Source organism: Vespula vulgaris, chromosome 10 (assembly GCF_905475345.1).
Source record: "Vespula vulgaris chromosome 10, iyVesVulg1.1, whole genome shotgun sequence".
In the NCBI taxonomy this organism is placed as follows: Eukaryota; Metazoa; Arthropoda; class Insecta; order Hymenoptera; family Vespidae; genus Vespula; species Vespula vulgaris.
Genome location: NC_066595.1, coordinates 2,527,640 through 2,542,740, shown reverse-complemented (window position 1 = coordinate 2,542,740; position 15,101 = coordinate 2,527,640). Strand labels below are relative to the sequence as shown.

The window sequence follows — 15,101 nt, the reverse complement described above, 5'->3', positions numbered from 1 at the left end:
TTTTTTTCTTGCCCATTCTTTTGCTTATTTTTATAATATTTTCTTGTAAACTTTCTTTTCTTTTTTTTTTTTTTTTTTTAGGAGAAGAATATATAGAAAATAAGAGTTAATTTATCGATTTCTAAATAATCTCGGAATGGATGCTTTGTAGATTTTTTTAAACGTTATATTTCATCATTTTTATATGTCTACGATTAATAAATTATTTTCAATTAGGATACATATTTCATCGTAAAGTTTTTAATTTAAATCGCAGGAAATTTTATAATAAGTATTATTGTGCGCGAAAAGGAGAACGAGCGCCACCTCTCGTACGGATAATGAAATATCGTACGTTTGATTTGACCCACCGCAAGATTTTCTACATTATCGACCGGTCATCATCGTTCTTCCTCCCGACCAATGAAATCGTTCGAACTTCTCGCTTGTTTTCAAGATCATTTTTTAAGGAGGATTAAAAAGGGGTGAGGGAGAAAGATGGCGGCCTCCCTCGGTTCTTTCCGTTTTTGAAGTTTAATTTTTTAACGATAACTCGTACACGTTCGCGTCATGCCAGCGTGATCGAAGTTTTATCAGCTACGATCTAGAAGTACCAGTAATTTTTTTCACTTCGAAATATCTCATCGATGCGAAGCGGGACGTGTGTGAGAAAGTCGCGTGCGGTGTTTACGGCCATAACCTATTTCGAGCGTTCGTGTTTTTAGTTCCAACTTTCCAAACAATGGCAATGAACGAGGATTTTAATTTCGCCGAGCTCTGTAGGCTCTGTTCGTTGAAAAGCAATCATCACTTACAGATATTCGACAAAGAGGGCGAACAGCGTCAATTACTTTTTAAAATACGTTCATGTATTCCCGCCGTGGTAAGTAATTTCTTAATTATGAATTTCAAAGAAATCTAAACTGTATTTTTTCTTTTCTTCACATCTTGGAGATATCTATGATTTTATTTTAGAATTAACCTATTTATTCTTTTCAATGCTACACGTAGTGCGTGAATTAATAATTAGATAGACTAGTATAATTAAATTGTCAAGAGTATGTATAACTATTGCTAGGAAAAGTCACACTTTGTAATAGAAAGATATATCTTCATTCGATAGAAATATGAAGGATCGACATAGTTAAATGTAGGATACATCGAAGCGGAGAGATACTAAGCAAATGTGTATAGAACGTAAAGGAACATTTTTATTGATAGTAACATCGTAATGTTGAGCTTGAAATCTTACGTTCTGTGTCAAGCTAACGTATTGCATCGCGATGAAGACAAATGGAAAGTTGTTACGAAAACATTTACTAACATATGATTTTTAAATCCGTTACAGATAACAAAGGAGGATGCACTTCCAAAGAACATCTGTCAAAGGTGCGTGTACAAACTGGATATGTTCTACGAATTTCGCGTAAGCTGTATGACCACAGATACGGTATTGAAAAATTACGCGGATAGTTTGAAGAATCTTGCTGCGTCTGTAACCAATCAGGTGAGACAAAGTATAGACTTGGTTTTTATATAATAACTTTCTTTACCTTTAACGTAATACTTATTTACTCATCGATTATAATCCAATCACGATTTAATTCTATGCCGTAAAGAAGATATCTTGACGGTTTTTTAAAAATTATTAAATCTTTGTTTACTTTGACTTTTTAAAGTGCGATCATGAAACTAAATAAACGTATAAAGATCAAATACAACGTGTATACTCCGGAAAGAACATCAAAGACTTTTAAAACCTGCCCGTAAACATATTAATTTCATTGCTTTAAAGAGGGAGAGAAGTAAAAAAGAGGTACTTGACGGTGTTCCAGAGCTCTCTCTCTCTTTCTCTCTCTCTCTCTCTCGTTCACAGGCGCGTTTATTTTATTATTGAAACGCATTGGGAAAAGGCAAGCTCTGAAGAACGAGAGGAGAATAAAAATACGCGCGTTTAAACTCTTCGTAAAAAGAAAAGTTCTTCGATTGTGGGACACGCGGTTCGCACCTATGTAAAACCTATGGAACTCCAGTTGGAGTGCTGTAAAGGAGAGGAGGGGAGAGGAGAGGAGGTGAGGAAGAGTGAAGGAGGCGAATATATGAGTGAGTGAGTGAGTGAGTGAGTGAGCGTGTATGCGTAGGGGAGAGGAGAGGGAGAGAGAGCAAGGGCGCAAAAGAGAGCCGCTTATGCGATCGGTAGCCGGAGGTCCTTGATTTGCCCCTCGTCTCCTCTCCGTTAGAGTCCTCTTTGCTCTTCTCCCTCAACACCCTCGTCGTTTTCGTTTCAGTCTCATTCGACGAAGCAGGATCTCGATAATTCCACCCTCACACAGACGCGTGAGATTTCTGGGTGGGTGGGTGGGTGGTTGGTTGGTTGGTTGGTTGGATGGGTTTTATGGGTTGGGTTGGTCGGTCGGTAGGCATTGGAAGGAGTGAGGGTGAGGGTGAGGGTAAGGGTGAAGAGGAGGGGGAGAGTAGAGTTAACCGTCGTCGCGGCGCTATTGATCGGCCGTGGACTCTGCTAGGCTACGTCGCGTACGGAAAGCGAAAGTCTCTCCTTCGGCTCGTCGTAGTCTACCTTCCTTTTCCTCTCCACCCTTTCCCTTCCCTATCTCTCTTCAGCAGCATCCCATACCGTCCCTCCCATCGTCCTGTCTGTTACATCTACTTTATCTTTGTCCGATGTACATATGTAGCTAGACGACATGTGCGTTTTAAACGGAAAAGACTCTATGTGTAGGTCCGCTCGAGAGAGGACCAAGTACTTATTCGTTTCTCGGTCATCGATACACGTATATGACGACTATGTATTATAACAAAACGAGTCGAAAAAAAAAGAGGGACGAGTACTGTTGATATAGGTTATGTTTGAAATGTATACGTATATATATATATATATATATGTTTTATGTGCAATATTTGATCTCGACATTGAAATGTCTCTCTCTCTTTCTCTCTCTCTCTCTCTCTCTCTCTCTCTCTCTCTCTCTCTCTCTCTCTCTCTCTCTCTCTCTCTCTCGTGCTAGACGTATTCTCTGAAGAATTCTGTTCACAGTTAACTAGTAAATATGTACATATTTCGTTCCACATTTTCTCGTTTTTCTTTTCTTCTTTTTTCTTTCTTGATAACTTCGGCTTTGAAAGCGTTTAAAATACGGCCGGTTCCCGGGCGGGCCGGACGGATCTCCGTGCATCCTCCCCCTCTCTCGTCTGCTTCGCTTCGAGCATCTTCCGATCGGCGTACCCCCTCCCTATCTCCCTCAGACGCTTTCTCTCTCTCTCTCTCTCTCTCTCTCTCTCTCTCTATCTCTACCTATCTACCTATCTCTCTTACTCTCTCTCTCCCCCTCTCTATCTATCTATCTATCTATCTTTCTCTTGTTCGGTTCGTCCGATTTCTCCCCGGGCACAGGTGCAGCGAGAGAGGAGCTGGCTAACTGGCTGTGCCCCCGCCTCTGCAGTATCTCTCTCTCTCTTTCTCTCTTTCTTTCTCTCTCTCTCTTTTCTCTCTTTCTTTATCTCTCTTTCTCGACCCTTCGAAAACCAGTTTCGATTCCAGGGATGGCCCGGATTGCTCGCGATCGGCCGACCTCGCTCGTAAACGCGTGTGTAAGTGACTACCACGAGAGAGAGAGAGAGAGAGAGGATTCAACGAGATAGCTCGAAAGATCAGCCAGACTCCACTTTCTATCTCTTTCCGTCTCTTTCTCTTTCAGTTTCAGTCTGGCTTAACAATCCGCCAAGTCCCTATGAGGACGCTCGAGTCTCCCTTTCTCTTGCCCTTCTCTTTCTCTCTTTCTTTCTCTCTATCTCTCTCTCAATGTCAGTGTCAAGGTCAACGGGCCGACGCACCGCGACGACACAACGACGCTACTGATCGTTCCCTTCGACGTGTCCCTTTTCGTTCCGTAAGACAACGAAGAGATCCGTCATCTTGCGTCTCTCTCTCTCTCTTTCTCTTTTTCTCTCTTTCTTCCTTACTCTCTCTCTCTCTTTCTCTCTCCCCCTCTCTCTCTCTCTCTCTCTCTGCTATGCTATGCTTCCTAATATATTCGTACGTGCGTTCACTATATACACACATACATACATATATATATATATCATATATAAGTGCATACTTTTATATTTATATATAATGTGTACATATAGTGTATATATGTGTGATGTATCATATGTGTGTATGTGTGTATACATGTGTATATATATATAAAAGCACGCATAGATGATAGGGAAGAAAATCCCGTTGGAACAACCGCAAATGCATGCTCGGAGAAATACAGAAAGCGCAAGTAAAATGGTTTACAGGAAACGTGAACTTAATACTGTGTGTGTGTGTGTGTGTGTGTGTCTATACACACACACACACACACATGCATGCATGCATATATATGTATATTCGTTTGTAGTTGTTTACTATTTGTGTGGGTGCGTGCGTGTACGTATAAAAAAAAAAACAAAAACAAAAAAAAGCAAGAAAGAAGATCGGTGCAGAGACATGCGCGCGTGCGTGCATGGCCACCCATAAGTTCTTTGGTTACTCACGCAGCTTAACACGCACAAACGCGTACCAACAGCACGTACACACACACACATCCATGTAAATATACACACACGTTTATACATGTACATTTACGCAGAGGCTAGACGTGGCGTGCGACGCAGGCGCGTCTCTCTCTCTCTCTCTCTCTGTATCTGTCTCTTTTGCGGGGTGCATTCCGAACGGGGACCTTCCCCCCATTCGATATCGTTACGCGGCTGCATCCGTGTGTCACCCGCCATCTTCCCCCTCTCTTTTCGTCTGCTCCCTTTCTCTCTTTATCCGTCTCTCTTTTTCTTCCTTTCTCTGAATCATCTCTCTCTCTCTCTCTCTCTCTCGCACTCTCTTTCTCTATCTATCTCTCTCTATCTCTCTTATACTGTTTGCGTGCTGCTATGTGTATACGTATGTATGCCTCTCTCTTTCTGTCTTTTTCACGTAGTTATCTCTCTCTTTCTCTCTCTTTCTCCGTCTCGTTCGTTCTCGTCTCGTCTCTCTTTCTCTCTCTCTCTCTCTCTCTCTCTTTCTGGACTAGTCTAGCGGCGACGCCGTTGGCGGGGAGGAAGAGCCAGTCGCTTTTTTCGTCTCTTTGTCCTTGCATCCTCCCGCGCCTGGAATCGGCGGGCAGCTCAGCACAGCACAACGCGGTACGCTCTTTCGGAAGCCCTCTTTCCCTCTCGTAACGTCGCAAGAGAGATTCTTTCGTCGCGTCGCGAATAGAAGGGTCCGGTTCCCTCCGTGAGTGCCGGTACTCCTCTTCTCTACTTCTCTACCTGTATCCTCTGTTTCTTTCTCTCTCTCTCTTTCTCTGTCTCTCTCTCCCTCTGTCTCTCTCTTTCTCTATCTATCTCTCTCTCTCTCTCTCTCTTTCTCTCTTTCTTCCCTCTCTCTTTTTCAAGTTCAACCGACGAAAGAAAAATTCGTCGAAATTTTCTTCCGTGGAGAAATTCTTTTCTCTCTCTCTCTCTCTCTCTCTCTCTCTCTCATTCACTCATTCTCTCTTTCTCTCTCTCTCTCTCTCTCTCTCTCTCTCACTCTCTCTGTTTCTCTCTTTTCCTTTTTTGTTTTTATTTATTCCTTCATCGAAAAAATTTCGTTTTCATGGTTAAGAAGTAAATCGTATAGAGGAGGGAGGGGCGGAAGGAGGGACAATTTTGTCATCGTCATCGTCATCGTCATCATCGTTATCGTTCCTCGTTGTCGTTGTGAATCGTCTCGAGAAATCCGCGTGCATCAACGCCAACGTTCACCTTTCCTTTCGGATTTTTCATTATTCGATCGTTTCGTTCGTTCGTTTCGTTCGTTCGTTTCGTTCGTTTAGTTCGAAAAGAATCGTTTCGAGGATTAACCCAAAGGATTTGAAGAAAGTGTTATTTTCGATGTGCCGCAAGGATTACGTACAATCGTCGAATTTGGATTTACAAAAGGAATTTCGTCGATCGGGATCATTGTGGCACGAGTTAACTTGGATTATCGCTGGCTGGATCATCTAATTTTTTTTTAATACAACGCGATACCGTTAGTATCGATTTTCTTTCTTCTTTTCTTTCTTTTCTTGTTTGATTAATCTAGCTTTTCTTTTTTTTTTTTCAAAATCTCGATCGACATTTTTGAGAGATATTTTTTTTCCTTTGTTTTTTTCCTATTTTGAAATTACATCGATCGATAAATCGAGTGACAGGACGGTTAAAAAAATTCGTGTGTGGTGTGCTTTATTTTCTTTTTCTTTTTTCTTTTTTCCGATCGAATAAATGCGTTTTATTGGTTTTGCTTTTGACCAATGACCAATCACGCTATTGATACATCGAAGAACATGGAATTCGACCAATGAATACTTATTGTTATTTACAACGCGATTGTTAGTATCGATTTTTGTTCTTTTCAATCGTTTTATTAATCGAACGATCGAGATTATCGAAATTACATCGTTCGATAAATTGAGAAATAGGATGATCATAAAAATTCGTGTCATTGGTGAGCATTATTTATTTATTGCTTTATTTATTCATTTATTATTTCTGATCGAGATGTACCTTATAGGTTAGTTTACTTTGAACTAATGACCAAGCCATCATACGCGAAGTATGTAGAATTCGAGCAATGAATAATTATTTACAACGCGATCTTTATCGATAGTGTCTTTTTTTTCTTTTTTTAATCGTTTTGTTAATCTCTCTTTTTTGTTTTTTATCTCGAAATTATATCGATCGATTTAATAAAAAAATTTTCGCTTTTGATTGGTTAGCTTTATTTCCCTTTTCTATTTAATCGGAAAGATGCATCTTATATTGGTTAGTTTAATTTTGACCAATGACCAATCACGAACGAATATTGTAACATGTAGAATATAGAATTCGACCAATGAATAGCTATCATTATTTACAATCGATATAATCGTTAGTATCGATCATTTTTTATTTTTTATTAAATCGTTTTATTAATCTCGTGCGATCAAAAGATTTTAGAGATTGTTTTTCTGTTTTGAAAATACATCGATCGATAAAACGAGGTATGGGGTGACCAAACAAAAAAAATTCTTATTATTGACCAGCTTTATTTATTTATTTATTATTTTTTGTTTTTTACCGAGAAGATGCATCATATAGGTTAGTTTATTTTTGATCAATGACTAATCATTAATAAATACACACACACACACACACATATATCGTAACGCGAAGTATGTAGAATTCGAACAATGAATAATTATTCTGTTTCTTTTTTGTGTCATCGTTTAATAACGTTAAAAAGATCGTTCATTCGTTCTACGAGAAAAGAGCGAGTTCGAAGTTATCCGAAAGAGGCGCGGAAAAAATGTTTGACCCTGTATACGTGTATGTGTGAGTATGTGTATGGTGTGTGTACGTCTGTGCGTCTGTCACGAGAGGTAAAGGGAGGGGGGATTCGCCTTCTTCACCTCCTGCATCTCCTCCTCGTCTTTCTTTTCGGTCATCGTTCTTTTCCCGAGGACCTTGACGGCGTACACAAGCAAAGTCACCGTGTATATATAATAATATATATCGAGACACCACGACGACGACGCGGTTCTTGACTTTTTTCTCGGTTAAACTCTTATCGATCCGTGAGAGAGAACCATTTCTTGCTTCTGTTTAACGAATTTATCATCGACATTTGTCGATTATAAATTTAATGTATAGTATTATACGTTTAGTATTATACGTTAATTATATATAGTATTATACTATATAATTTATTATATAATTATAGAGAGTATTATATGGAGTGATTTATTTTCATTTTGTCAATTGGAAATATATGTATCAATAGGAAATGATATATATGTACGTACGTATGTACGTGTGTGTGTGTGTGTGTTTGATCGAAACTACATCGAGTTTCAATTATAAGAGAAGAATATTTTATTATATTTTTTCAATGTTCGTTTTTTTCCTCTCATTTCTATCCTGTCAAGTCAATACTATATATGTATCGCATAGATCGATTTGTGTGTGTGTGAGAGAGAGAGAGAGAGACAGAAATATTTTATTATATTTTTAAACGTAAAAAAAAAGATATAAAAAATATTAATGGACGATCTTGTTTAATTCTCGAGTTTGATAATTCTTTTTTTTTTCCTTCTTTTTTTCTTTCTTAATCGATATTTGAAATAGGTTGAACAACGATTGAATTGATTCACGTTGTGCGCGCCGATCGTTTAAGCGGGATTTTCAAACATCGTAAAATTTCATTCGGGCGGTCGTATTGATTATTCATGTTTCGTCGTTATATTTTTATTCGGGATCGTAAAGAAAAAAAAAATAAAATAAAATTAAAAAATGTAGAGTCGTTAGTTTTCTTCGTTAGATTTATTTTAAACGAGAAGCATCATATATCCTTTTTTGCTTCTTTTTTTCTTCGTTGCTAGAATACTGAATCGTTACGAATACTGAATTTACCTCGCCAATCGTCCATATGTGGTCGCTACGTTTTTCTACAATTATTGTTATTATAGAAATGGCTGGTATTGTGGTATCGGCGAGATATTTTTAAGAAAACGTCGAAGACTACGCGTGCTTGCTTTTATTGTTGAGATTTAACATCACGAGTGTCGTGTTGGGATTAAAAGACAATTGGATTTGGGTTTTATATAAAACATTCATTTTATTTTATTCAATATTATTATTTACAATATTTTATCTTTATCAAAATGTTATCGCGATAAAATTTTAATTATTCTAATGGAATTGTAATTATTTGATATATCGGTATATATCAATATACATCGATAGAACTTTACAACGAAGAAGAATTTTTTTTATGCGATATTTATTTCCCGCTCGATACAATATCATATTTTTCTTCAATTTTTTTTTTTTTTTAAGTAATCAATAAAATTAACTCGACAAATAATCTCTCTCTCTCTCTCTCTCTCTCTCTCTCTCTCTTTGTTTCGTGTAAAAGTGACGTTTAATATACATGCATCTATCGATGGAAGATCGACTCATATTAATTTCGTTATTTATATATTATTGTTTAAAAAATAATAAAGTTAATTTATTTGAAAACATTGATAAACGCAGAGTAACGACAAGGACAAGATGTCGAACGGTGGTCAACAACAAAGAACGGCTTACGTAGAGGCCCATGCTGCAGTTCAGCAACATATGGCACAACAAGCAGCTCAGGCGAGACTGGCTGGTCCTGGCCCACCTACTAACCCACAGGCTCCTAATCCAACTTTCACTCTACCTGATGATGGTCTTGGTTATGACGACGGTGTACGTGTGCTTCGTTCTATCGGCACTTGGTAAGTTTAGTTAATAATTTTATTAAACGTTGCTTTATACTCGAACAATAAATATCGACGATGATCGCCAAATCATTACTATTTATTTTAGGTCACCTGATTATTCGGCAGCAATGAGACCAGGTGGTGTGATGCCAGCATTTCCAGGATCAACCGAACAACAATTTGCTAGTTCTAGAGCACCATCGATCAATCAGCCTCTTCGAACTACCAACAATGTTGGAATACGTCCTGGATCAGTCTCAAAAGCTACAAATACCGGGGAACCGAATACAAAGGCATTCGCTTGTACCGTATGTGGAAAAGGTTTGGCACGTAAGGACAAGCTTGTCATTCATATGCGCATACACACCGGAGAGAAGCCTTATTCCTGTGAGGTTTGCGGTTAGTAATTGGAATAATAATTTTTACGATTAAATCGTATATTCCAACAAAATTATTTGCATTGAAAATTGCAGGTAAAGCGTTCGCACGTAGGGACAAGTTGGTAATACATATGAACAAGTTAAGACATAGGCCTGGAGTTACACCACTTTCAACTCCTACGGCACCGAGTACGGATCAACAACAGCAACAACAGCAACAACAACAGCAAGCGTCGCAACAACAACAACAACAGCAGCAGCAACAACAACAGCAACAACAACAACCACCTCGTCAGGATACGATTCATAAGCTGAAAGAAGAGCCTGTTAGTTGGGCATGCGAATTATGTGGAAGAGCGTTGGCTACGCGAGATGAGTGGATGCAACATGCACGGTAGGTTCTTGAAGAAAAATAAAAATAAAAATATATCAAATATATATATATATATAATATATATATACATATATGTTATATATATTATATTATATTTTTATTTATATTAACAAATAAAAATAATAAATTAAAAATAAGAAATAAAAACAAAAATAGGACATATATAAAAAATATATATATATATTTGATATATTATATATATATATAGTAATAACATCATTGTGAATACTTTTCTTAGGTCACATTTAGAAGCATCAGCACCGCCACAGCACGCGGCTCCGTATTTTCCTGGCTCGGCTCCGCCGCCACAGCCGTACGCATCGGAAAGGCATTTTTGTCTGATGTGTCGTACGGATTTTACGGATAAGGCGGAGTTCATGTTCCACGTACGCTCACATTTCGAGCCTCATGCTAGCCAACAAACTCAACAGCACTCCAGTGGAAAACAAGGAAGTGATCCAGCAACGGCTGAACTGATTGCTCGTGGTCTGGTTGATCCCTCGGGACTATGCAGCTAGAACTACACCTCCTCATGTCATTATTTTACCGTCGATCCGTGTCTTACCATAGTACAAGTTCTCCATTGAATCTCGACCAGGACTCGTGCATAGATTTTCATGCGTATTGTGATTATAATGATGTATACATACATCCGTACATATATACATATATATATGCATTAAAATATATATGCATTTATATATATGTGTGTATATATATATATGTATGTATTTATGTATGTATGTATAACAATCTTATCGACAATGGACAAGTTGCGGTGCCGTATTCGGTTACAGTGATTGGTTTTCTCTGATTTTTTAATTTTTATTATTATTTTTTCTTTTCTAATTTTTATCAACGACATAAATGTCGTCTAAACATTTTTCATGATTTTTCGATAATTTGATCTCGTTTGTATGCAGGCACCAGTGCAAATCCATTAACGCGGGATGAGACTTAAGTTCTTAAGTTCTTAAAAAAAATAATAATAATAATAATAACAATAATAATAGTAGTAATAGTAATAATAATAACAACAACAACAATAATAATAATAATAACAATAATAATAACATTAATAATAATAATAATAATAATAATAATAATAATAATAATAATATTAATAATATTTAGGTACTAACGGGATATATCGACACGTTGTAAGTTACGCTATTGCATCGGTATTTAAATGTAATTTCTTAAATAGCTCTACGTTCCTACGTAATCAGCTTCTCGCTATCATCCTCAGCTATAATTGCAGTATCAGCTTTGAACGACGCGTTGCAGCTCCGTTCTCTCATTGCTGTTCTTTGCAAGTGAAAATACTTCGGGTGTTTAGTTAATTATTAACTTTTTTCTCTCTTTCTTTTTCCTTTCTTTTTGTAAACTTCTCATCCACTTTTAGACATTAAATATTTTTGTGAGAAAAAAAAAAGAAAAAGAAAAAGAAAAAAGAATGTATCGTCGAAAGGGATTACTCGTGAACGTACACACACCCGACGAGTGTGCGTTCGAGTATATTGTGAAATACGTGAAATGAAAAATTTTTCGATTCGTTTTCCCTCTCTCTCTCTCTCTCTCTTTTTTTTCTTTTCTTCTTTCTCCTTTTTCTTTTCTTTATTTTTTATTTTTTTTTTTTATAATAATATATCGTTATCGTTTAATTATTAATCGTAGTTGACGTAAATGACAAGATATACATCATTTTACACGATCGTGTACTTAATAAAAGAATATGAGAACGATCGATTGATCGATAGATAAAAAAATCCTAAAGCAAAGTATAAAGATCGTGTAGTTTAAAAGTGTATTTTTTATCTTTGAATGACGTGTAACATATATTGGAGCTTATTATATTAAGCATTTCCACTTACTCCCCTTCTCCTCTATGTAATGCCCTAATCAAAGGACAGAGAGGTGTGTCTTATATTTCGCGTGGCTTTCGTATATAAATAGCGTATTCGTTGACACGCGTGCAATAAAATCTGTTATATCTTTATCGAGGACGAATGAAATCTTTCACGTGGACAATAAAATTAAATAGAAACAAAAGCTGGCCCGGTTTTCACTCTGGTGAACATATCTCTTTTTTTTCTTTTTCTTTTTTCCAAGATTTCATTCGATGCGCCTGTTTCTTTTTTTTCTCTTTTGAAATCTTTATATATAAATGGGACGCATTTATTTGTCATCCTCGTCTTATCTAAATTAGAACGTCTTTTTCCCTTCTTTTTTATTTTTTTAATTTATTTATCTTTTTTTAAGTAATCATTTGAAAAGGAAATAAAAAGAAAAAGAAAAAAAAACAATAAGAAGAGAGAAAGAAAAAAATAACAATGTACGTACATACATGCGTACATATGTACGTACATATGGTTACATACACACGTTTACTTACACGTATATATACAGTGGGGTTTTAGTCGTAAAAAAATAGTTATCGGTAATTAGGCAATACGTATATATATATATTTAAAACTCAATTCAACACGATTCATATTTTATATAGTTAATTTACTAGCTAATTAAAAATAGTTGAATTCTTTTCTTCTTCTTCTTCTTCTTTTTCTTTTTCTTCTGTTTTTTTTTTAATGTTGTTTTTACAATTTTTCTTTTTTCTTTTTTTTTTCTTTCTTTAAATAAGATTAATATTTAACAATCAAAGTTCTCTTATCGTTGGGATGTATACGATTAAAAATTAATTCAAACGAAACTTTGTTTGTCATCTATAAATCATTAAATCGTATTTTTTTTTTTTTTACTATTAAACACATCGAAAATCGTTGAACTAATCGACTTTATTCTATTCGTAATATGCATTGATTTATCATCGATATAACAAAATCAATTTTCAATGTACTATTAATTGTTTTAATTAATTTTCAATTGCTAATTGCAATTTTTTACAACAATACGAGAACTAAGTAATTGTTAATCGTTAATCCGTTTAATGATTAAATAATTAATTCAATTAAATGATACATACACACACACACACACATATATATATATATATATAAAACACTTGATGTATTTATCGTGCCTCCTGATACGCTAGTTTAATTGTTTATGTTTTATTTTTTTTCCATACAATTATTCGACGAATAATAAAGGAACTATGATGACTCGATAATACTTGAAAGTAGTTACGATATTTAAGATAAATTCGTGGCATGGATTATTATGTCAACGTTGATGAGAATCGTCGTAAAGATTTAAGCCGATGAAAATTGAGAGAGAGATTAATTATTTAAACAAAAAAAAAAAAGATATGTATATATATTAAAAATATATTTCATTGATGCCTTGAAGTTGCATTGAAAAAGAAAAAAGAAGAAAAAAAAAAGAACGAACGAACGAACAAAAGAAAGAAAATTATAAAAGAAACTACAAAATCGAAAAAAGTGATTGTTCTGAATTTGAATCGTCGGATTACATTAAAGTATACACGCATACATATATATATGCCTATATACATATATATATTTATGAGTATATATAGTGCCTTTTTATAAAAAAATTTTAATAAATTTTTAATTCGCGTGTTTGCGGGAGGCACACACCAAGCGTCCTTTGAAAAATTTTACGTAAGATTTAGCTAATTTCGAAAACATGTTCCCTTCCTCTCTCTCACTCTCTCTCTCTCTCTCTCTCTCTCTCTCTCTCTCTCTCTCTCTGTCTCTCTCTCTTTTTTTTCTCTGTATTTTTTTCTCCACGATAATATCTTTCTCGTTTTTTCTTTTTTTTTTTTTTTTCATTTACCTCATCCTCTTTTCTTTTTTTTTTCTTTTTTTAATAATTACTTTTACCTTCTCAATCTTTCACGGAGAAAAGCGAATTAATTTCTCCGTTATTGTCTCTTTTAAATAACAGCAATAGTCCTAGAATTACTTTTTTATACCGTCGATGTCACGCGCAGCTAATCAGAAATCAGGTATAATTATTACTGCCATAATCGATGAAACGAAATGTATACTATACTCAAATATACCTTTATAAATAAAACGCGAGCAAAAAAGTAATAGCAAAATCTATTTATCTTTGTGTTTCTTAATGCGTTTCGTTGTTTTTCAGTTAGCTTGTTTGTCCGCGTTCGAAGGACAAAGGATGAAATGGGAAGAGAGAGAAAAGCAAGTGTTAATGCAAAAAAAGAGAGAAAAAAAAGAACAGAAAAAAGGAAAAAGATAAAGCGAAAGATGATAAAAGGAGAAAGAAAAGTTGGACGATCAACGTGACAACGAACGAACGTGTTATGGTATGCATTTCTTTTACGACCCACCTAACCGAGAGACTACCGAGTTCCTGTTTCTGAAAGGAGGTAGTTCACCTTGCGGTGGACTAGCCAGCCGCACCCCTGTCACAGGTATCAACATATTTTTCCGACCTCTCGACGTCACTACGTGTAAGACACATTCTCACTTCTCGATCTTCTGATATCAATGTATTGTCATTCATGAGTCTGTTGTAATGTGACAAGCGATTTATCAGTTTTCTTCCGCGAGCTTTTCTTTAACAGTGCCTATATAGATATTATATATATAGATATTATATATATATTATATATATTATATTAATTATATTATATATATAATATAATTAATATAATATATATTATATTATATATATATTATAATTAATATATTAATTAATATATTAATTGATATATTAATTCCATATATTAATAATTCAATATATATATAATATTAATAATATATATTATTATTATTAATATTGTATCATATATACATAACGTATGTATATGATCTCTATAGGATAATTGTAAAAAGTAAAATTAGATATCATATTTATAAGATTAGAATCGTTTATCTTTGATCACGTTCGGAATTAGTTCTTTTCAATTTTCCATTTTTTACAATCCGAATATATTACACAGTCTAACTCTGTTCTATCTCTGTTCTATCCAGTTATGTGTACCATGTGATTTGGTTAATAACGTTTCTGGTTCAGTAATGTCAGGCAAACTCGTGATATTCCCCATCGTACACGTGAGCGTCGTTTGCAGACGAATACATAAGCGCGTTAGTATCAGAGAGTTCCCAG

At 35.3% G+C, this 15,101-nt stretch overlaps 1 protein-coding gene across 1 annotated transcript; it reads left to right on the top strand.

Moving 5' to 3' along the window:
- Positions 1-454: 454 nt before the first annotated feature.
- LOC127067051 (zinc finger protein 768) lies at positions 455-14,062 on the top strand. Its single transcript, XM_051001531.1, has 6 exons — positions 455-862; positions 1,328-1,486; positions 9,058-9,284; positions 9,376-9,668; positions 9,743-10,043; positions 10,282-14,062. The coding sequence occupies exons 1-6, from the start codon at positions 722-724 to the stop codon at positions 10,559-10,561; spliced, it is 1,401 nt and encodes a 466-aa protein (XP_050857488.1). The 5' UTR covers positions 455-721; the 3' UTR covers positions 10,562-14,062.
- Positions 14,063-15,101: the final 1,039 nt, after the last annotated feature.